General features: G+C 35.6%; 9 protein-coding genes across 9 annotated transcripts; 7 read left to right on the top strand and 2 right to left on the bottom strand.

Annotated features, from left to right (window-relative positions):
* Positions 1-14: 14 nt before the first annotated feature.
* ELE39_001057 (uncharacterized protein) lies at positions 15-801 on the top strand (the record flags this gene model as incomplete). The annotated part of the gene is made up of 4 exons (XM_067344096.1): positions 15-77; positions 139-244; positions 362-465; positions 559-801. The coding sequence occupies 4 exons, from the start codon at positions 15-17 to the stop codon at positions 799-801; spliced, it is 516 nt and encodes a 171-aa protein (XP_067200134.1).
* Positions 802-1,102: 301 nt separating this feature from the next.
* Positions 1,103-3,826, bottom strand: ELE39_001056 (protein with BRIGHT domain like HTH domain at N-terminus; the record flags this gene model as incomplete). Its single annotated transcript, XM_067344095.1, has 1 exon — positions 1,103-3,826. One exon carries the CDS (start codon positions 3,824-3,826, stop codon positions 1,103-1,105), a length of 2,724 nt encoding a protein of 907 aa, XP_067200133.1.
* A 290-nt stretch (positions 3,827-4,116) lies between these two features.
* ELE39_001055 (tRNA exportin type nuclear export) lies at positions 4,117-8,031 on the top strand (the record flags this gene model as incomplete). The annotated part of the gene is made up of 1 exon (XM_067344094.1): positions 4,117-8,031. One exon carries the CDS (start codon positions 4,117-4,119, stop codon positions 8,029-8,031), a length of 3,915 nt encoding a protein of 1,304 aa, XP_067200132.1.
* An 81-nt stretch (positions 8,032-8,112) lies between these two features.
* Positions 8,113-8,433, bottom strand: ELE39_001054 (uncharacterized protein; the record flags this gene model as incomplete). The annotated part of the gene is made up of 1 exon (XM_067344093.1): positions 8,113-8,433. The coding sequence occupies one exon, from the start codon at positions 8,431-8,433 to the stop codon at positions 8,113-8,115; it is 321 nt and encodes a 106-aa protein (XP_067200131.1).
* A 118-nt stretch (positions 8,434-8,551) lies between these two features.
* Positions 8,552-12,489, top strand: ELE39_001053 (P-type ATpase; the record flags this gene model as incomplete). The annotated part of the gene is made up of 2 exons (XM_067344092.1): positions 8,552-8,601; positions 8,673-12,489. The coding sequence occupies 2 exons, from the start codon at positions 8,552-8,554 to the stop codon at positions 12,487-12,489; spliced, it is 3,867 nt and encodes a 1,288-aa protein (XP_067200130.1).
* Positions 12,490-12,636: 147 nt separating this feature from the next.
* ELE39_001052 (mRNA processing-related) lies at positions 12,637-13,851 on the top strand (the record flags this gene model as incomplete). Its single annotated transcript, XM_067344091.1, has 1 exon — positions 12,637-13,851. One exon carries the CDS (start codon positions 12,637-12,639, stop codon positions 13,849-13,851), a length of 1,215 nt encoding a protein of 404 aa, XP_067200129.1.
* Positions 13,852-13,933: 82 nt separating this feature from the next.
* ELE39_001050 (Ing1 like PHD finger) lies at positions 13,934-15,286 on the top strand (the record flags this gene model as incomplete). The annotated part of the gene is made up of 1 exon (XM_067344089.1): positions 13,934-15,286. The coding sequence occupies one exon, from the start codon at positions 13,934-13,936 to the stop codon at positions 15,284-15,286; it is 1,353 nt and encodes a 450-aa protein (XP_067200127.1).
* A 395-nt stretch (positions 15,287-15,681) lies between these two features.
* Positions 15,682-20,346, top strand: ELE39_001049 (uncharacterized protein; the record flags this gene model as incomplete). The annotated part of the gene is made up of 1 exon (XM_067344088.1): positions 15,682-20,346. One exon carries the CDS (start codon positions 15,682-15,684, stop codon positions 20,344-20,346), a length of 4,665 nt encoding a protein of 1,554 aa, XP_067200126.1.
* A 298-nt stretch (positions 20,347-20,644) lies between these two features.
* Positions 20,645-21,849, top strand: ELE39_001048 (endonuclease III; the record flags this gene model as incomplete). Its single annotated transcript, XM_067344087.1, has 8 exons — positions 20,645-20,711; positions 20,759-20,781; positions 20,840-20,879; positions 20,940-20,968; positions 21,037-21,336; positions 21,419-21,543; positions 21,623-21,695; positions 21,751-21,849. The coding sequence occupies 8 exons, from the start codon at positions 20,645-20,647 to the stop codon at positions 21,847-21,849; spliced, it is 756 nt and encodes a 251-aa protein (XP_067200125.1).
* Positions 21,850-22,880: the final 1,031 nt, after the last annotated feature.

The following is a 22,880-nucleotide window of genomic DNA, read 5'->3' as shown; positions in this document are numbered from 1 at the left end:
TTATTAGTGTAATAATGGAACAAGGATTCCCAGCCAGAAGGATTGCTATGGAGAAAATAACCGAGAGGTTACTTCAGGTAAGATAAATAATTTCAATTTTTAAGGTAGAATGATTGACTTTTGGGCGCACTTTTAAAGGAGTTTGACGAGTCAGATCCTGAAAATATCCCATATTTTATAGTAGATTTTATGTGTAAGAATTATGGAGAGCATCTTTTAGGATTTTCAAGAATTTGGAATGCTGGTAAGTAATTTTTAAGGTGCATGCAAGAAAAATTTTTGATACCGGTGTTTGCATGCAACTATTTTTTTTTACTATTTATATTAAATTGAACTGAAAATAAATTAAAAACCTCTTTAGAGTATGAATTTGAGCAGGAAAGATTTGCAGTAATAGATTTCTTTAGATCACAATTTATTAACTCTAAAATTACAGGCGACTTTATTGGTGCAGGATTCGATACAGTAAGTTTTTCAAAAAATTGGAAGGCAAACCTTTCCTCCTATAGATTATTTACTTTCGCATGTATTAACAATTTAATTTGATTAAATTTTTAGCTTGAGGCCCTTTGTACAATAACACCCAAGGATGTTGACGAAATTGAAAAGTTTTCAAATAAAACTTGGCTTCCAGGCCACAAAATTAGACTTCAGCAGATTTTTTCGGATATTTCCACTCGAGTTCAACAATGGAGAGATGAAAGAGAGCAAATGTTACAAAAGCCTTGTCAACACTTGGGATCTAACAAACTAGTGGTAAGTCTAGAAAAATGGAGAACCAAACAAATAGAAGATCACTAACTTAAAACCTGGAAATAGAGTATGATCAATAGTAACAACGTTCCAGAATTACCAGTATTTCCCCATGAAACAAATTAATTGATTAGATTTAAGGCTAGAAGAAATAGGTAATCATATGAGTGATAGAATATGATATTTTTATTTTGCGATTGTTTGTTTGAATAACAATTTTCTATATGATTTGTTTAACTAAATATAGGCAAGATGGAAATTAGAACATTTAAAAGTAAAAAAAAAAAATAGGCAAAAATAACTAAATAGATTAAGATGAATAGTTTTTCTATGTTAATTTCTCAACTAGTCAATCTCTAGAGTGACTTCTGACCGAGAACTTAGAGATACCTAAGGTTACAGAAGGATTTGAGACTCCAAAGTTGGAGATTTCTGAAATTATGGACCAAAATAGGTTTCTAAAGGTTGAGGGAATCCAGGCTAGCTCAATTAGGACGTCAATAAATGGAGACAAGATTCCGATTGCAATCTCCCTGGAAGATTTGCAGTGTAATTTCTGTAGGTTGGGGTCCTTCTGGGAGTTTTTCCAGGACATTAATTCTGATGATATATAAATAATATACTGAGAAAGCATTAAACAAGAAACTGGTATTTTTTCCACTTTGCTTTTAGCAAATGCATCTAATTCTGATTTAAGAAGCTCAAAAACAGGACCAATAGTTTCTCTTCCCCAAAGAATCAAAATTTGGTCTTTGACAAACGAATCATTACTATCACTCATGTTAAGGATTTCCTGGTTGATAGCTTGGCTGTTGGGTTGACTTTCAATTAGGGACTGAGTGAATTGGGTATGGTGGTGAAGATAGTGGTAGTTTAGATTAGAGAATGATTGGAAGATTCTCCCAAATGAAACATGTTCTGAAATAGTTGTTAAAGTTGCTAGAGAAATGGGTAGGACCAATTCCTCATACAAATCTTTAATGGATTTAATATTTGAACAAAAAATACCAGATTTAAAGTTTTCCTCATCTTTGAGGAACGAGTAAAATCCAATACATGTTGACGATAACTTTAAAATTGTCTGAAAAAAAGAGTTTAGGAGCTTTTGGTTGCACTTTACTTTGCTTTGAGCTGGTCCTGAAGTAATGTTTAAAATCACATTACATCCAAATTCTAAGGTATCTGATAGAAGCTGGATTCCTTCTTTATTATATATCAAGCAGGGAAGTAGGCAAGAATTTTTCCTCACTTCTATCGTACAATTAGCCAATGATGGGATTGAAAACTGACAACATGTCTTGCAGGATCTGAAAATCTCCATGATAAAGCTGCTCATAAGGCTCAATACTTCGTCAAATCTGTCATCAAAAACAACAGGAATGAGCTGGTTGAGAGAGTTCATTGTAGAAGAAAGAGTAGTCCATGCATACCTGGTTTCAGAATTTAAGTATTCCAAAACTTGGTCAAGCAAATCAGGTTCATTGGGTTTCCGAGATTTGGCTTCCCTATTCAGTTCAGCCTTGAAACTTATTTCATTCATTGAATTAGTATCGCCTTCCTTGTAAAGGCTAAAATAATCATAAATATTTTCTTTATTATCTGTTTCAGGTTCTACCTGAGGACTAGCATTAAGCTTAATTATAACCTTCTCAGTGCAGGGATTTATCTTTTGAAAACAATTCGAGGATCCTAATACCAATGGAAGAACTTCACTGTGGAACTTTCTCTCGTATAAAAAGATTATACCAGAACTGGTCCTGAAAACTGTAAGTAAGGCAGTCAAAAGCGCTCTCAAGTGGACTATATTCAACTCTCTATTCTGTATAGAGTTTTCTGCATAGAAATTGTTGATTTGTTCAAAAGACTTAATTGCTTCAGGAACCCTCAGATAACAGGATTTCAGTGTATTAGAATGAGATAAAGACTCAGGGCCTGACGAATTAAAATAATCACTCGTCTTAGACGAATTTACACCTTGGTTTATTGCTTCTTGGTCATTTTCAGGTTTGTTATCGAGATAAGTCGAGATCCTAAGAAAGTTTTTGCCAATGTTAGAGCAACTACTAACTTCGTAAATGAATTCCAAGTTTTCCTTGTCACTGAGAATCAAAGAAACTAAACTAGAAGAAGAAGACAATAGATGTTTCTGGATTAAAACAATATCCAATAGACAAACTCTTCTTTCAATCATGGTTTTCAGACGATTAATATCGAGGGGGCTCTCGCTTTGAAGTTTCTTGCTTCTAAGTATTAGAGAGTCAATGAAAAAGGTGGAAATAGTCATTATTTCAGAAAATTCATTTAAAATTGAAGGGAAACTGCTTAAGTTAAGTCTTTTATTCGCTGCAATGGCCATTAGATTGTTAATAATCTGGATTTTGTCCTCCATCTTAGAATCTGGATTCCTAAAATGCGCCATTAAGTACCATAAATCATCTGTAATAGGGTACTTTGGAACATATGGTTCATCTAAGTCGTAAATTGTAAGATTTGAAGGAGGTTTTGGTTTGTTGTGGATACAGTGACTTTCGCAAGGAATTAAATAGAAAGAGTCAGCAGAGTCAATCACCTGTAAAGGATTTGAAACTGCTTGAGTCTTCTCCATTTGCTCGCTAGTTCTTTCTCCTCTAGTTCTAGAAAGCGAAGCAGCAGCTGAACGAGTTAAAGGAGCTTCTTCATTTGTATTAGTAGTAGAAACTTGGCTATAATAAGACAAAGCAAGGCCGGGATTTGGAACCAAATCTGGGTTATTTGCAGCAAATTCAGCTGCCATTGCAAGCTTTGTACTATCGTCTAATGCCTTTTCGTACTCCCTTAACCAGTTCAAGTAATAATTTTTTATCCCAAACCCTACCTCCTGTTGCTTTCCTTCTGGTATATCAATCCCCATTGGCTTTCCAAAAACAAACCATCTGGAGTTCTTATTCACTCTGGAATACCCACCTCTTGCAACTATCATCAAAAACATTCTGTATGGGTCTAAAGTGTGGCCTGATACCTTTTGGGGCCTAAATGCACGACCCTGACTTTCATGGAAGGCTCTTAAGCCATCCATAAAAGTTGTACGGTCCATATTCCAAAATTTTAACTAAATATAGTAATTCAATCTTTCTTAGGAACAAAGTGGGGAGGAAATTGAAAAAGTTCCTCTGGCTTTTAATTTACAAGCTGCGATTTCAGAAGCGACATACGGATTCTAGGAGGACTAAAATAAGCCTCCTACCACCCCTAATACTGATGTTGGACTTTTGAATTTCCAAGCTCAGATCCGCTTTGAATTCTGATCTTTTTTACCTTATACTTTTTTTCCTCATTCATTAGTTTCCTGCCCTATATTCATTGAGCTTTTCATTTTCCCGCCTAATGTGGATTGTATTAGCGAGAATACTTGTCGTAATTGACAGAATTATGGACGATCTTGAGAGAGCGATAAAAACATTAAATTCTCCAGGATCGACTCCATCCGAGAGGTTAACGAGTTTGGAGGTATGCGAGTTAGTGTTAGGATCATCTGAAGGCTGGAAGATATGTCTTAAACACTTTAGTACTGGAACTGATGATGATGTTAGGTTTTGGAGTGTTGGAAGTCTAATTAAGATGATAGGGGCCTTTCCTGGCAAGGAAAATAAGACAGGGTTGTGTAAACTAACGATGGAGAACAAGAAGGTGGTTAGGGAGGCGTTGGCAGACTACCTCCGCGATAGAGTTAGGATGGAAAATACCCAAAGCTATTTAAAGAACAAGATTTCTGAATTGTATGTGACTATGATATATGTGGACTATCCAGAAAACTGGCCATCTGCCTTTGTAGACATAGTTTCCTTGGTTACAGCAAATGATTGGATGCCAGATATGTTTATAAGGATATTGTGTACTTTTGACAAAATGATTGTGAGTAATATTGGGATGCAATCTGCTGAGGAAATCTCACTAAGGCGTAAGATTAAGGACATTATGAGGGTGAATGGAGACTTAAATCACATAGTCCAAGCTTGGATTTTTGTGGTTTCCAAACACAAAAGTCAGACTTTTGCTAAAGATACGATCCAACTACTTTCTTCGTCCATGAAGATGATGGAATCCTTCATTGATTGGATTGATATAAGTTATGCTGTAAACAACGAGGTTATGTCTATCATCCTAAACTTTCTGAACCCCGTTGATTCTCCCGTTGTTGTTGAGACTTTGAACTTCTTATCTGCAATTCTCCTCAAGGGAATGCCTCCAAAGCTCAAAATTCAACTCTTTAAAGATTTAAATATCTCATATTTGGTTGAGAACCAGATCACACTCAATATAAAGGATATTAATCTAGAGTATTTTCAGTCCCAGATCCTGGGGAAGTGGCACATTTTAGAGAATCCTGAAACCATTATCTCCATAGAACAAGGCCCTTTTGGAGATATTTTTAAAGACTTTTGCCTATTTCTCCTATCATTCAGAGCTAACTTTGTTCTTAAAATTGTAAATGAGCTCTTCTTTGCCATCAAAAACCTTTCTTCGGAACTGGAGTCTAAAAAAGCAGAGGAAAGTGATTTGGCTGCTTTTAAAATAGGAATGGAGATTCTCGAGACTCTGCTTCCATCTTTGAACATTATTCTCTCCGTCGAAAGCTCAGAGTTTAAGCAAATTAAACAAGAAACATGCAAGTTCTTAACTCACTTTTCATTGGTACTCTCACCAAACGACTCCTATATTTCAAGACTTTCACAGGATCTCAAGAATAATACTTCTTTCTTCTCAAATTTTGTATCAGGAGTCCTGTTTGCCTTATTTAATGCTCTTAAGAAGCCAGATTCTCACTACTTTTACCAAATTGGAGGTGAATCTGAGATTGATATTCCCGGTTTTGTGGATCAGGGAAAAAGCTTACCAGATTTTGGAGCCCTATTTCTTTCTCTTTTGGATCTTAGGCCTGAGATAGTTTGTGAGTTTATGGAAATGATTCTCAAAAATCTTACTAAAGAAATTCAATCTTTAAGTTTTAATCAGGTTGACTCAGTTTCTTTTCTTATTGCAAAGTTTGGACAGGCCTCCTTGGCTGAAAAAAGAAAGCTGCTTAAGTCCAGAAACGCTTCTTTATCTGATTCGAAGCTTTTGATTTCCAGCCATTATATCAGATTTGTTGGGTCTCTTTTAGATTGCTCCGAGATTATGTATTTCAACTGTAAGTGCTACAATCCAACGGAATCGGGGATTCATAGGGAAATATTCTTGAGAAACTCGATTCTCCAGATCTTTAGGAACTTCACTGACCTCATTGGAAGCAATAGTGGAGGGTCACTCAATATCTGGAATGATGAAGCCAAGAAGATTCTTAACAAAATTCTTGACGTGTTACTCTCTAACTGTGGGTTTCTCAATCCCCATTACTCAATTTCCTACCAATCTTCTAAGTCAGTTGTCGGGATTGCTAGATCATTTAGTAATTATCTCTTTGAATACATTCCGAAGTTAGTAATAGTACTGAGATCACATGTGACATTGAGCCTGATACTTAAGCTCGCTGAAAATGGTTCAATTGAGAATCACTGTGTTGATTCTTTCAAAAGTGGACTGGGATCCAAGTCTTTGAACACTATATGCGAGGCAATTGGCTTCCTTTTATTCAGCAAGCTTAAATCTAGAAAAAGCATAGCAGAGCAGCAAGAGGTGGTCTTCCAATATGAGGAGATTGTAAAACCTATGTTGGAGCTATCTCACAAGCTAATTGAGCAGATTTCACAGAATTCGGGTGTAAATAATGCAAATAATGACCTTCTTAAGTGGAGAAGTGCAATGGAACTTGTTCAAATGATTTCTTCGATCTCAGATGCTCTTACTGAGCAGACTCCAGCCTTGTCCCATCTTTGGAGAGCTTCTCTAAACACTCTTTTACTACTTTCAAGAAGGCCAAACTCTGTTTTGTTTTCAGAAAGAGGTGGACTTCAAATATCTGTCCTTTCACCTATGCATAGGTTTATACGGATTATGGGTCCTGAAGTATGTAATTATATAGTTCCAATTTGCAGCTCGTTTTTGGTATCTTTAATTGAATCTAACAATTCTATGCAAAAGGCATTCCAAGGATCAAGATACTCTGGAGCATGCGAGGAAATGTCTCATTTAATTTGCCATCTAGTAACCCTACATGGAAATTCGTCTGACTTTACAAATATATTTGGAACACTGATTCCCGAGATTTTCCTCTCTATTTTGAAACTATGGTTGTTGTGTTGGCCATCCCCTGCATCCTTATGTAGTGTAGATGAAAGGTTTAGACAAGCAGTGCTGGAGGATGTAGCATTTTCAGTAGAGGCTCATCAAGCCAGAATGTCCATACAGCTTTCACTCCTGAAAATTATTAACCAACTCTCAAAAGGAAAAGTGAGTCTCGAACTCCTAGCAAAACTGTGTTCTACTCAAGGGGAAAAAATGGGCGAGGCGAAACAAATTCTAAATCAGGTAATTCTAAATCCCGTGGGAGTTACGTCTAGTTTTGGAATAAAGTCATATGTAAATTTGGTGCCTTCAGCTTTTTTGTTTAGAGAAGCTTTAGCTAGTATTCAGAATCCCATTCTATGTTTTCTGATTTCAAGCTTGCTTCCATCTCTCTCAACTCCAATTCATTGGCTCGAGTATAATGGAGACAGGCATTTATTTAGCGAACAGGATATTTACATCCAGTCAGTTGAAATAATTACGAGTGTATATTTTAAGATACTAACTTTTTCGGACCTTAGCTCCTCTTCAAGCATATCACAAGAACTTAACAAGATGGGAATTGAAGTGGCCACATCCTTCTTATGGTTTTCAATTTTAAACAACTCTCATAAGGAAGAGCCACTGCTAAGCTCTCAGCTGACACTTTTTAGGTTACTGATTAAGGGGGAAGTTCCTCTTATCCTTATAGATAGAAACTCCAATAAACAAAACAAGAGGACAACTCAAATAGGCCAGAGGTATCAACATGGCCAGGATACAAGTTCTATTATTATTCCCCAGAATGTGGTAGTAGTCACAAGAGACTTGGTTCTTTCTGGAACTAAAGCAGCTTTCACACAAAATAACCCAAATGCTGTTAATAACCCAGATGCAATTTCATTCGCAAGAAGGAGTATTTCCCTGTTCTCTGGGTATCACTACTTTTTGCTCTTATCATTTATGCCCGGCAATGGACTCCTAGATGAGACATTTAAACTATTAAATGAAATTTCTCAAACAAATGACCCTCAATTTAAGCAAATTCTGAGGAATTTAATAGAAAACTATCAATCATATGTTAGACAGGTATTATAATATATTGAATACTGCTTATTTATTAAATGTTCTTTTCCCAAATACCGCTTGTATGACGATTACCCACCCCTTTAGAACAGTCTAAACTGGATTGAAGTAAACATCCAAGTCAACGGAAGGGGGTGAAACCCCTGGGTGGTCACACAAAGACATAGGATTGATCATATTCTTGCCTTCGTAGAATATCCTGATATCTTTTGCTTGCACATTCTTACTTTTGGCTATGAGAAGTTTGACAAATCCTACCTCAGTTGAGGAATTTACACAAAGCTCCTCAACTGCTCCATCCAGATCCTTGAAATTGAGCCTTAGAGTCAGTGCCTCACCTTCTAGTGACTCCTTTTCCTCTCTCCTAAGCTCCTCGTTTTTTGGTGGAAGGCTTAAGCCTTTTTTTTCACACATTGTGAAAACTGATTTTTTTTGGTTTGAGCGCCACAAAAAATGCGTCTTTATAATATTCAACTTTCGGAGAAATGCCATTAAAGGTAAAATTAATGAATATATTCTCAGAGATCGGAATATGTTCGTTTTGGGGAAAGCCTCGAAGAGGTTTTCTGTGTTGAAAGAAAGGTAAGTTGTATTTAGTCGAATTTACATAAATTTTGGACGGGAATTAATTGACTTTACGATATTACGAGCAGCCGACCAAGACTGGTTGTGATAAACAACAGACAAGTTAGAAGTTTTTCGGGGAACTTTATTAGGACTTCGAGATACACAGTACTGAACTTCATTCCAAAGTACCTTTTTGAGCAGTTTTGCAGACCTGTGAATTTTTATTTCCTTATCATCTCTTTGCTTCAGATATTTCCCTCAATTTCGTCAACAAATGGAATACCTACATTGGCACTTCCTTTGGTCTTTGTTTTATTTGTTGGTGCTCTGAAGGATGGATGGGAAGATCTAAACAGACACCAAAATGACCGAATTGAGAATGAAAGAGAGGTCATAGTTATTAAGAGATTCCCATTTATTAATTACATTCATGGAAGGACTTTAGCTTGTGACTTGCAGGAGGCAGAAAAACCCAAGAGCAAAAGTCCTTCTCTCAAGCATGTGATATCTTTTAAGAATGAAAATAGTGAAAAACCGAGTATAAAAAACTCGTGGTTTTTGGAAATCGAGGGGTCAGAAAGGTCAAGCTCCAGCGAGCTTAAAGTCGGGGATATTGTGATACTACGGAACCACGAGACTATTCCTGCTGATATTGTTCTTCTTTCAACTTCCTCAGATAATGGGGATGTTTTTATAGATACTTCATCTTTGGATGGGGAGTCCAACTTAAAAAGAAGGTTTTCCCACAAGGAATCAACCAGGATGCTTGGAAACAATATTCAAGATGTAATTAAGAGAGCGAGGTACCTGGAAGGCTTAATAGAATGTTCACCTCCTGGCAAAGACTTACATAACTTTGATGGGACTGTGATCATAAGACTGCCTCCCATTTCTGAAGGCCTGGTCACCCAGGGAAACACAATTACCCAATTCCCTATAAATCTCGACAATATCGTCCTGAGAGGTTGCATCCTTAGGTCCACAGAATGGGCCATTGGCTGTATAGTATATGCGGGACACGAGTCAAAGATCCAGATGAACTCTTTAAAGCCTACCAAGAAGATGAGCAACGTTGATAAATTCACAAACAAAATGGTTTTGGTGGTCCTGGTTATCCTATTTTGTCTCTGCATGACTGGCTCTCTAATAACATACAAGTACATATTGGATGGAGTATTTGACAATCTTTATTATCTTGGGGTTTCTGACGTTAATGAGACGTCTTATAGAGCCACTGGCCAGGCTATTCCAATTTCCTTTGTCCCTGTTGTTAGATTCTGTACTTGGATCGTCTTACTTGCGAACGTTATTCCAATCGCTCTAGTGGTCTCAATGAAGATTGTTAAAGCGATTCAAGGCCAGTTCATTTCTAGGGATAGAGCAATGTATGATCCCGAGAAGAAAGCTTATGCTGTTGCTAGAAACTCCGATTTAAACGAAGATCTTGGCCAAGTTAGGTACATATTTTCGGATAAGACAGGAACTCTTACTAGAAATATTATGGAGTTCAAGTCTCTGGGTGTTGCTGGAGTTCATTATGGTTCAATTGAAACCTTTTCCTCAAAAGAGGACAATTTAATTACGGGAAGAGTCATTCCCCAAGTAAATATCAAAGATAAAAACATATTCTTGGATATTAGGTCCAGAAATAGCCAGGGCCTCAGAATTGGTAATCTCTTGATTGGTATTGCAGTTAATAATTCCATTGTTATTGAAAACCAAGGTGAGATGTACAGCATGTTGTATAAGTCAGGACGAATAGAATCTGAACTTTTTCCGGAAACGGTCTTTCCAACCACAAGTCTCAATAAATCAAACTCTGATATTGCTTTTAATCCCGATATTAAACCTAAGTCCAGGCTTGGATCAAATTTTATGACAAGTATCAAGTCAATCTCAAGCCAAAGTTCCAAATCTATCTCCAATAACAGCTCTAATACAAGACAAACGACAAGCTCCAATTTTCCTCTATACTCAGCTCAATTTCCTGACGAAGCTGCTCTATGTTATGGAGCTCAGTACTTAGGAGTTTCCTTAGTATGCTCAAATCCAAAAACTAAACATTTGATATTGGACGCTTTTGGGGAACTTTTGGATGTGGAGTTACTTGCAAAGATTCCTTTCACTAGTGATAGGAAAAGAAGTAGCGTCGTAGTGAGAATTAAGAGATTAAATTCTGAGAATAATGAGAAGGATATCGGCACTATGTCTGAGCTTTACAGAGAAAGGATTATGGTCTTTTCAAAAGGGGCAGATTCCACAATGATTCCTTTGTTGAAACAGTCACACCTTGAAAACTTCCAAAAAGATCTGGAGATTGGAAATAAAATGGCCAATCAAGCTCTTAGAGTCCTTTGTGTTACTGAAAAGGAGATTTCAGAAGAAGAATTCGCAGATTGGAACCAAAAGTACCAATTAGCAGTTAACAGTGTTGAGAATAGAGAATCATCTCTACAGGAAGTTGCTTCCTTAATAGAAAAAGACCTTATACTTCAAGGGGTAACTGGAGTCGAAGATAGACTACAGGACGAGGTACCAGAAACTATTAAATGCTTGAGAGATGCGGGAATCAAGATTTGGATGCTTACTGGAGATAAGGTTGAGACTGCCAGAGAAATTGCTGCTTCAGCTGGATTACTGATTCCTGGGCAGGAGATCCTAGAACTCACAGAACGTACATGTTCTAGCAAATCTGAAATTAAAAAAAAGGTTTTAAGTATTAGCAAGTCTCTAGGGATAGACTTTGAGGCGGACAAAAGCGAAAGATTACTAAGGAAAGTTAAAATTAGTAGTTCAAATTCTGAGAAAAAAGAAACTAACTTTTCAATTGTTATTGATGGAGCTATCTTAGCTGAGATTTTCTCAGGATCACTTGCGAACAATGATTTCACTTCTGAATGTAAGAGATTCGAGGAAATCACCTCCAGCATAAGTTCAATTGAAAAACTGTTCGTACAATTATGTTGTAAATGCCATACAGTAGTTTTTGCAAGGTTTGCACCTTCACAAAAAGGTAACATTGTCAGAATTGTGAGGAAGCATATGGACGAGGTAACTCTCGCAGTTGGAGATGGGGCAAATGATTGCAACATGATTCAGACAGCCAATGTTGGTGTAGGAATAAGAGGACTTGAAGGTAACCAGGCTTTTCTAACTGCAGATTACGGTGTAACATCTTTTAAAGACCTCAAGGTATTGCTTCTAGTTCATGGAAGGCTTGCATATAGAAGAATATGTAAATTGGCTTTATATATGTTTTACAAGAACCTAACAGTTGGCATTCCTGTCTTTATTTATGGATTTTTCACTCTCTGGAGTGGAACTAGGCTCTATTTTGACTACTGGTACCAAGTTTACAATGTGATTCTTTCCTCGGTTCCGATCATTGTGGTTTCAATATTTGACTTTGACGTTACTAAATCTGAATCTCTATCCAAGCCACACTTATACAGGTTTGGTCCTGATAACAAGTTTTTAAATTCAAAGGTGTGCTTAATATATCTACTAGACTCAGCTTGGCATATCTTTGTCGTCTTTACAATCCCATACATACTTTTTGGAGTAAACAGTACAAATGTGTTTGGTTCAAACCAGTCAATTGTAGGAGCAACCATCTATTATTTGGTAATATTGGTTGTAAATGTCAAGGTCCTATTAATGGCTGACCACATCCACTACTTACTTGGCTTTGCTGTTGCATTTTCTTTATTCAGTTGGATTTGCACTCTTTTTGTTTGTGCTGCTTCCTTTACAATCGGAAGTGACGTCTATACGCTTTGGATTCCTTTATATAATAATGTTCTTCTTTGGATTACCCTAATTTCTGGGCTTAGTATTTCGCTTTGGCCAGACTACTTTTTCAAAGTTCTATTCAGTGAGTGGTTAAAAGTAGATGATAAATAGTTTTATGCATTATAATCCCGTTTTAATTAGCTAATTAATTGTCTCCTTCACTCTGCTTTTATTGACTTTGCATGCTATGTTTTCTGACAGTGAGTTTGGCGCCAAAACGGTTTGAAAATAGAATAATGCAAAAGCTTAAAATTACTAATGAACTTAAGTGAAAGAGAAGATTTGGTTGTGGAAGAGATTGATAATAATGATATTAAAGCTGCGAATACAACATCAAACGATACATTGAATCCTCATATTCCCCAGTTTATTGCGAAAGCTCCTTGGTATATAAGTCAGAAAGAAAGTAGCTTAGAGCACCAAAGATTAAAAACAGATGAGGCAAGAATTGACTTAGATAGTGGTACAAAGAGGGGAGTAATTGGGAAGATCCACGTGAAGTACAGAAAAGGAGCCTGCACAAACTGTGGTTCAATGACTCATCAGGCACGTGATTGCTTGGAACGTCCAAGGAAAGTGGGTGCCAAGTGGAGTAATTTGGATATTTGCCCAGACGAAATAATTCCAGAGGCTAGAAAAACAACAAATCTGGATGAGAAGAGAGACAGATGGAAAGGATTTAGACCTGAGGACTACAGGCCAATAGTAGAGCAATTTGAGGCAGTCGAGGAATTGGCCAGACAAAAAAGAGCGAAAAAAGTGGAGGAATCCTTGTCAAAAAATAAGGATGACCCTACAAGTAAGAACGAGGAGTTAGACGAGAAGGATGAGCTAAAAATGGGAGACTTTGATGAAACAACTTTTGGGACTTCATCAGATAAAACTAGGACGAACGTTAGGAATTTGAGGATCAGAGAAGATACTGCAAAGTACTTGCGTAATTTAGATCTGAATTCTGCCTTTTATGACCCAAAAAGCAGATCAATGAGAGAAAATCCATTTCATAAGTCTTCAAATATTGGTAACACTTATAGAGGTGACAATGCAATTAGGAATTCTGGAGAAGTGTCAAAGATACTTCTTATGGAAGCTTTTGCATATAATAAGCATAAACAAGGAGAAAGTATACACTTGCAGGCACTACCTACCAGATCGGAAATGTTATATAAGTCGAGCATATCAAACAAAGATAGTGAAAATCTCAGGAAGTTAGAAGAAATTTCAAGAAAGTATGAAGGAAATAATCAGTCCAGCATTTCAAAGTTGAAGTTGAGTGAAAGGCCGACTACAGTTAACGACTTAAGCATCTTGAACACAAAAACCACAAAAAAGTCTGTCTCGTCAATTTATGTCGAAGACGAGTACATTTCGAATCACACCCAAATTTGGGGCTCTTATTACGATTTAGAGACCAAAAAATGGGGTTTTAGGTGTTGTAAGCAAACATGTAGATTTTCCAAATGTACTGTTTAATATGATTTTCAAACTTGCCGCCTTTTCCCAATATTTTTTATATATTATTGATAAACTTGTGATGGAATAATAATATATTTTTATGTCAGACTCCTCAATTTCGTCCGATGAAAGTGACTGGGATAACTCCTGGGGATGTCCAGGTGATTTCTCTGATCTAACGGGATTGAATCAAGATCACAGTTACCCCTATTTGTTCCCATCAAGTTGGTATTCCCCAGAAGACCAAGAAAAGAAAGAGCCACTATACCAGACAGAATTCTATTCAAATAACATATCTACGGGTTTTCTGAATTCAGTTAAAACTGTTCCGGGGAATGTAGTGGAAAGTGACAAAGAAGATGTTACACCGGACTACTTGGATAATTCGGAATACAATAATCAAGGAGTCAACTTCTTTGACTCACAGATTCCTAATTGTAGAAGCCAAAGGCTTCAGTATAATACAAAGTTGTGTATTGAGTATATTGAAGATGATATTTCGAGAATTATGTGGAATTTGGAACAGCAATTCCAAGAATGTGTTTTAACTAAGGACTCTAAAAGGCAGAGAAATCACGGATTTAGTATTGAGGAAGTTTCTGAAATTGATTCAGTTGAGCAGAAAAAGTATAAACTGAGATCCTACATCAGCATTTTGAGGTATATTACCATGATGATTGAAAACTGTGCTACAATTGAGATGCAATGGGCAAAGGATGAGCTTGAAATGACTAATATGCTCCGAAACAATATTAGCGAAGCATTTATGAAGCTTCAAAAAGTCAATTTGTCTAATGAGGGTTCAAATAATGAAGCTGGAAAGTCGAATGATTTACAGAAGAATTCTAATTCTCTAAAAGTTCGCAAAAGTAAACGTATTCAAGCAAAAGTTCTCGAAGAAGAAGTTAGCACAGTACAAACTTGTAGTCCAAAAATTGAAGTCAATGATTTTCACTCAATTTCGGATGAAACATCCAAATTTTGTTTCTGTAAACAGCCTGTGCTAGATAATATGATCAGATGTGAATCTGGAAATCAGTGTATTTATGGTGTTTGGTTCCATTTCCTATGTTTAAAAATAGTTAATGAGCCACAAAAAACTTGGTATTGTCCAGGGTGTACTAGGGATGAGGAATATCGAGCTTTGTGGTCTCATATATTCCAAAGGGAAGCTTTAAAGCAATCTATAGAGGCTAATATCTTGAAAAACCAAGATGAGGCCGAAGTAAATCCGACACCAATTTTGACTAATTCAAAGAACGATAAAAAAAAGAATAGTTGTAAGAAGGAAAGGAAGAGGCCAAAGAGTATGGATGGATGTCCTAAGAAGAAGCAAAGTAGAGGAAGCTTTTTTGATAATGGGGCATCGAGTTACACTGAAGGTCTTAACACAAATTCACGTAGGGAAATCAAGAAAGAGGCAGAATACAAAGAAATCACACAAAACATTTAGTTAATGATTTGAAAAGAATTTATTAGTTCAATTTATTAATAATTAAATTATTCTTTTTCATAAAAGAAAAAACTTTAGAACCTCAAATATCATTTTTTGATGAATAAATTATAACTTTAGAATTTTAGCTATTATTATAAATTTAATTATATTACATGTAAAATAAAAATTGAAAAAAAGTTTTTTATTATTTTTAATACCGGTGGGGTTTTGCATGCACATGCGCAGTTTTCCTATACCGTTGTGAAAATAAAACCCATAAAGAAAAATTCTGGCAGTTATTAACTGAGAACTTGAAAAAAAGTTGAATGATTTTTAAAATTTGATTGTGTTATTAACACAAGTAATTTTAAATTATTATTTTAGTAGAAAAGGGAAGTATTAATTAGTATATGATGTGGTGGAAGACATTTTTGTTTTTGTTGGTATTTTTGAGTATTTCTCTAATAGCAACTGCAAAAGATGGCGAATCAAACTACTACTTCTTCAAGAAGGCAATTTCTAGTTCAACTTTAGTGGGTAACAGTTTTAATGGAGAATTTGACCCATCAAATGCATTGAATATGGGAAATAGTGAGTGGAGGTCTGCAAATGGCCTCTCAACAGAACAACAGATTGTTTATACAGCTTATATTTCAGCAACAGCAAAAGCAATTGGTTTGAAAATAGTTTGGAGTTCAAGCGCAAGAGAAACCCAAATTCAGGTTTCTCCAGATGGAATTAATTACGAAATTGTAGTGCCAAACAGAAGAGCAACTCAGAATGAGAAAGAATTTACTGAAGACTTCATGTTCGATCACTCAAGAGATGTAAGAGCTATTAAAATTCAAATGAAGCCAAGACCAAATCAATACATTGGTATTAGACAGCTTGTTGCACTTGGATCAGGGTCTCCATTAGCAATGATTATATCAGGAATTACAGACGAAAGAGGGGACAATTGCTTACAGGTAATAGGAGGTAAAGTTCAGGATGAGTTTGCTCAAGTAGACTTAGATTCATGTGTATATGGTATCTCTGCAGGTGATGGAAGAGAACTATGGAAAATGGGGCCAAATGGACAAATAATCAGTGCAGCAAGCAATCCTCCAAAATGCTTGATTGTAGCAAATGGTGATTTCAGTGGATCATCTCCTTTGCTTATTCAAGATTGTGAAATTGCAGAACAGGCTGAAGATGGTCGATCACTTTGGGAGTTTAATGAAAATTCCCAATTACAGGTTAAAGGAACAAACGCATGTGTGAATCAAATAAACAAAGCAGGTGTCGGAGTTGGTACGACAAAACTGGAATTGAATGGAACAGCTTCGTCCACAATGGACGCATTACACACAATAGATGCGGCAATAGATAGTGATATAGCAACTTACTGGGCATCAGCAGCTTTTGAAAGTACTGGGGAACACAAAGTTTTAATTAATTTGTCAGCTAATACGACTTATCAACTTAAGAATTTAAGAATAGATTGGGAATTTCCGCCATTCACTTACTCTATCGCAGCAAAGGTTGATGGTGAGATGAAACAGATTACAAAGGTTGAGGGTAATCCATCAAATACAACATTGAATGAAATGAATGGAGTAATTTCAGATTTCATTCAGATTGTTATGGAGAAGCCACATCCAAGATATGGCAAATACTCTAACAAATACTTGTATGGTATTAGAGAAATTGAATTAATGACAAATAATTTAAGATCTGTGGTTTCATTCTGCAGAGATGCAGCCTTAACAAAGGATGCAAGAGACAAGTACTTCTTGAATTATGTTGAAGATTTTAATTCAAGGGCATCCGAAATGGTAAAGAGCGCAGCTAGAGACGTTATGTCCAGAACAAAAAATCTTGGTGTGTTAAATGATAGAGTTAATACTTTGCTTCCATCAATTGATGAGTGCTTTACAGATAAGAAAGAATATGTCTCCCGTTTAGAGGATTATATTTCAAATGCAAAACAACTAAAGGAAGGTTTGGGAGCTGTTAAGGATGAAATTTCTGTCGGGGTTGGGCATGAACCAGGAGATGAAGTAACTCTTCCAGCAGAAGATTGTTTTTCAATTGCTTCAAGAAATCCAAATGCAATTTCTGGTTTTTACTGGATATTACCAAGATGCGCTCCAGAGCCAATTCGCGTATGGTGTGATATCAAGTTCGGAGCATCATATTATATCTGGAATGATGGTGGAAATCCAGGGTCATATATTCCTGTTACATCTGTCTCAGATATTAGAAAATACTGTGCACATGTTGGAATGGAGCCATTAGTACTTAGAAATATTGAGCAAATTTCTGGAATCAAGACAGCATTAGGAATTATGGGGTTCAAATTGTCCGAAGGTAGTGGTATTCCATTAGCTGTTGATTATGGTTGCTTAGATGGAAAATGTACAGGATCATATCAAGATTTAAGGGATGGAACAACAGATTTATCCAGCTTAGTTCTTTCTTTGGCTTCTCCTGAGTCAACGGCTACAACATTATTCGGAAATGATGCAGCAGGACTTGGATTTAGCGAAAATTACTTAAGTTTCTTCAACTTAAAAAATTCGAATATTGTCGGAATCGTTTGCTCTACAAATGTGGTGCCAAACCAGAAACAAATTAATCATGTTGATATTGATTGTGATACTATTGCATACAAAAATCCAATTTTCGAAGGACCAATTAATACAAACATTATTGTACAATGTCCACCAGGCTGTGCAGAATATAAAGCTAAAGTCTATGGAAGTGATGGCGTATACTCAGAAAAGAGTTCAATTTGTAGAGCCGCTTTACAAGTTGGAGTAATTTCTACAAATACCGGAGGAATGTTCAATATAGCTTTGGAAGGTCCAAAAAATTCATACGAAGGATCAATCAAAAATGAGATTGAGTCGGAAAAATTATCAGGTATTCCAACAAGAAGTTTAAGAATTAGTACTATTTCAAAGGAATGCCCAATTGATGTTATTTCAAAAGGATCAAATGATTTCCATCAGCTTTCTACTGCTACAACTCTCAATCAACGAGCGAAACAAGGAAAAAAGCTACAAACTCCAGTTAAAGCCTCCACTCCAGCAATCAAGACTGATTTATGGGAGGGAGCAATTAATGAGCCTTTCATTAGTAAGATTTTGAAAGAAGCTTCGCAGTACATTGATGAGTCATATGGTGTGGATCCATATTTAAGTATTGCAACACAAGAAGAGTCAAAAATAGCAATTCTGGAGATGAGAAGGAAACTAAAGCCAGCCGAAATGTTAACAAAGTCACAATCACCAAAGATATTGGATGTTGTTGACAATGTCGATCATATCGCAAACGAGTTATTAAAGGTTACTGGTGTTTATAAATCAGTAACTAAGGAATTGCTAGATAAGTTGGACGATGTCGAGGCAATTCACTCTTCACAGACTGGATTCCAAAGTTTCACATTAGATACACAAAAAATGCCATTTGAACAGACATTTTCCGTGTATGATATGCCAAGAACCCAAAGAGGTCCAAGTGATTGGGGTTATACAACCACTGCAATTAACGGAAGAACTAAGTTGCTTGGACAAAATTCTCCAATTACTGGTTCATCTGAACACTCACCTAGAGGAACTTTCGCACAAATTAAGAACAGAAGATTCTTTGATTTTACATTAACTACTGAAGTTTACCCACCAGTATCAGGTATTTTTGGTATTGCATTCAGAGTTAGGGATTTGTCTAATTACTACTTGCTCGAATTCAACCAAGAAGAAGAGAGAATTAGACTATTAAGACTTAAAGAGGGTATCACTTATATTTTAGATACAAGGGAGAGCTTCAAGTTCCAGGAAAGAGAGTTCCAAAAGGTCGAAATTACCGTACAAAGAGATAGAATCTACGCTAAAGTTGGAAATGTTAAACTACAAGTTGTAGATGAAGGTTTACTTTCAGGTACTGTTGGATTCTACTCTAATGGAGTAATTGGTGGCGTATATTTTGATAATGTTTCGATTAAGGCTAAATCTTGCAAGAAATTCTTCATGTCTCCAGCTCCAAGATCACCAAGGTGTTCAAATTATAAACAATGTTACCTGTCCACATTTGAGACAACTTATGATGTTGTTAACAGTGATAATGGTGATTGGGAGTATATTAAAGAGTACAAAGGAAGAACTAATGCAATGATTGTCAATAATTCTGGTGAATCTAGAATCCTCTTAAAGGAAACTCATACTTGCAAAAATGGTTATTTCTCCTTTGATTTTAATCCACCTTGTTCAAATGGAAAAGTATCTGGAATATTCAGATATACCGATAACGATAATTATTATCAGGTTATTGTTTCAAACGTTTCCACAACTTTGGTTAAGAAAACTAGGGGCAAAAATACCCTATTAAAGAAAGTCATGTTTGGCTTTACACAAAACGAATGGAATCGTATACTTATAAACTTTGAAGGGCCAACCATCTACGTGTACTCAACAAAGTATAATGGAAATACTAAGGAGATTATTAAGGTTACGGAAAAAGATGCTCAAGCCACCCACGGTAGAGTAGGATTAAGTGTCAAAAACTGTTCTGAAACTGCCTTTGATAAAGTCTCTCTTGAGCCTTTCAGAGTTGACTCCAATAAAGACATCCAAACTTCAACAAACAAAGAAAAGACTGATTCTATTTACAAGTCTTGCACTATAAACACCCATATTTTGCAGAGAGAACAACATTGTGAAACTATGTTTGGAGCTAATTCACAAAAAGCAGTCACTTGTACTAATAACTACTGCACTGAATGTTGTGACTATTACACAAATATGATCACAGACAGAACATACTATAATTCGTGCAAGAGCGCTTGCTCAGTTAATGATAGCTCCGCTGAAAATTCAACTAAGGAATACATTAATCAGCTCGCTACATGTATATCTGGAACTAGTAAAGCTTTTGACATCTGTACAGAAGCCGACCAAAAATGCAAAATTGAGGTTTGTGATTTATGTTGTAATAGTGCATTCGATGGCTTGCAGAAGGATATTCAAGGAATGGTTGTAAAGGCTTGCCAAACACAATGTAGTCACAGATTTGATACCGAAAAGGTTTTGGCATAAAATCACTTCACAAACATATATGGTTCAATTCAAAACATTCTGGATCCCTCTACAAAAAAAAGTTGAATATATAATCTCAGAATAAGACTACAAGCTTGGGAATTACCACAACCAATTTACATACTAATTCTTAGATCCAACTAAATAGACCATGGTTAATACTAAATATATTATATATAATTTATACTTGTCCCGCTTTTAACAAATGAATTCAAAACATGTTTTCGAATCACTTTTAACATTTCTTTAACAAATTATTTCTAATTTCAGGAGAATTTACAGAATAGAAGATTTATTGATGGTGAGAACAATTAAAAAGGATGCGGAAAGTCGTTCTCTTCAGAATTTCGATGTTATTTGGAAAGGTAAAGTTAAAAAAAAAATAAGTTTGGAAAAATTAATCTTTAAACAGAAATCAATGCATCAAGAGAGAAGGTAGTTTGACAAAAAATCCTTTCAATCCAATAATTAACTTGGAATAAAATTCATTCAGAATTTGGCACCAGTAGATAATTTTGGTTGTTGCTCTTTTGGTAAGTAGACCCAGTAAACTTAAGTAATTGATGGTTTTAAACTCTTTCTTAATTAATTAGCGAACAAGAGTCTTCCAGAAGATACATGGGTAAGTAAGGGATAAAAATAATCATGGGATTGGAATTTAAAAAAGACTTTGCTAACTCGTAAATTTAGAGATTTCATGTCCTAGTTGCAGCCTTTCTTTCCAGCCAAACAAAGGATGAAGTAACTGCTGCTTGCATGAACAGACTGATTGATAATGGTCTAAGCCCTGAATTTATCAATAACCAATCGGTTGAGTCATTAAGAGATATGTTGTATGGAGTTGGATTCTACAACACTAAAGCAAAGAATTTGAAAGAAATCTCTAGAATCATAATACAGAACTATTCAGGTAAAGTCCCTGACAAATATGAGCAGCTTGTAATGTTACCGGGTATTGGGCCAAAGATGGCAAATTTAATTTTGCAGATTGTAAGTCAATTGATCTTAAAAAAACCAAGATTTTAATGATATATATTACCACCTTAATAACCTAAATACAATTGTTTATCAGGGGTTCGGCATAGTTGTTGGAATTTCTGTAGATACCCATATGCATCGTATTTTCAATAGAATTGGTTGGGTGAAGACAAAGAACCCTGTTGAAACATCCAAAGAGATGGAGAAAATGCTTCCAAGGTAAGTTTGAATTTAAAGAGTGGCAATTTCACATATTTTAAACTATTTTTGAAACTTCAACATGAATATACGTGATTAGAGTATATTGGAACGATATTAACAAAGTTTTCGTTGGTTATGGCCAAACCATTTGTAAACCAATAAATCCAAAGGTAAGAATAGTTCAATCCCAGAGGAAATTTGTCTGTACAAAATTCACGATTACAGTGTCAGGAATGTAATATAAGAGATTATTGTTCTCATGGAAGGAAAAGCAAAAAGAAGTTGCCAGTCAAAGAACTTAAATATGATCAAGTGGGCGAATAAGTGAAGGAATACGATATTGGACAAAAATGCTTGGATTAAACAAAGTAAATGCAAACTGGTTATTCATCAAGTTTGAGAATTATAAACCTGATCTGTAACTTGATTGCGAAAAAATAGTTTCTGTACCTTTTGTATCAGTGAAAGTAATCGTGTTTGCATTTGGGTTGCTGGTTTTACTTCCAACATTTTGCCATGTTGGATTTGCTTCAGAATATCTTTTAATACAATTTTCTTTCATTGGATACATAGACTCTTTTACAACTTCAGAAGTAGCTAAATATACTGTCCTTAATTGACTACCTAAAAACTTTTTGGAAAAAATGAGTAAATAATGACCAGAAAATGGGATTTTTTTTTTTGGAGAAATTACAAGGAGAAAATAAACGTATAAATGGTATTCTTATTTTCAGAATGGTAATTCCATTAATGTTTTGAAACTTACTCCAATTCCATCGAGAAATTTCTCAAATACAAGTACACAACCGCCTTTATCTTGCTTTTTTGATGGCATGGCCACAACAAGTTCAAGGACAAATAAATTAACAACGAAAGAATGGACTTTAACTTAACAATTAAACTGGGTTGTTAAATTCGGCTTAAAATACGTTTTCTTAATAATTTTCTTAACAAAAATTGAAATATATTTGAATCCCAACTTTTCTTCTTAAAACACTTTCTTCTCTATTCTTTCTCCATTAATTGTATTCAATCTCTTCGCTCAATCAAATTATACATTTCTGACACAATAGACATGACGTATCGCCACGTAACTTGCAAATGCCATGTGGACACATATTGCATGCAGACATACTTACAGTTTTGTAGGACGGGTACAGGGTGTGTGTGTGATTAATGGAGACAAGAGAAATTAATTTGGCGTAAATCGAACAAGTAAAAGTAGCGTGGGAATATAGTTATAGATGGAGATGAATAAGGGAAGGCAAAGTTAAAGTGAAGATGAAGAATAATTTCAGATATTTACTAGTAGGGATGGAAATACAAAAATTATTACAAGAATTTGTAAAAACGAA

The sequence above is a fragment of the Cryptosporidium sp. chipmunk genotype I genome, assembly GCF_004936735.1.
Source record: "Cryptosporidium sp. chipmunk genotype I strain 37763 chromosome Unknown contig_17, whole genome shotgun sequence".
NCBI classification, from domain to species: domain Eukaryota; phylum Apicomplexa; class Conoidasida; order Eucoccidiorida; family Cryptosporidiidae; genus Cryptosporidium; species Cryptosporidium sp. chipmunk genotype I.
The sequence above is the reverse complement of the archived record's forward strand: the minus strand, read 5'-3'. Positions and strand labels throughout refer to the sequence as shown.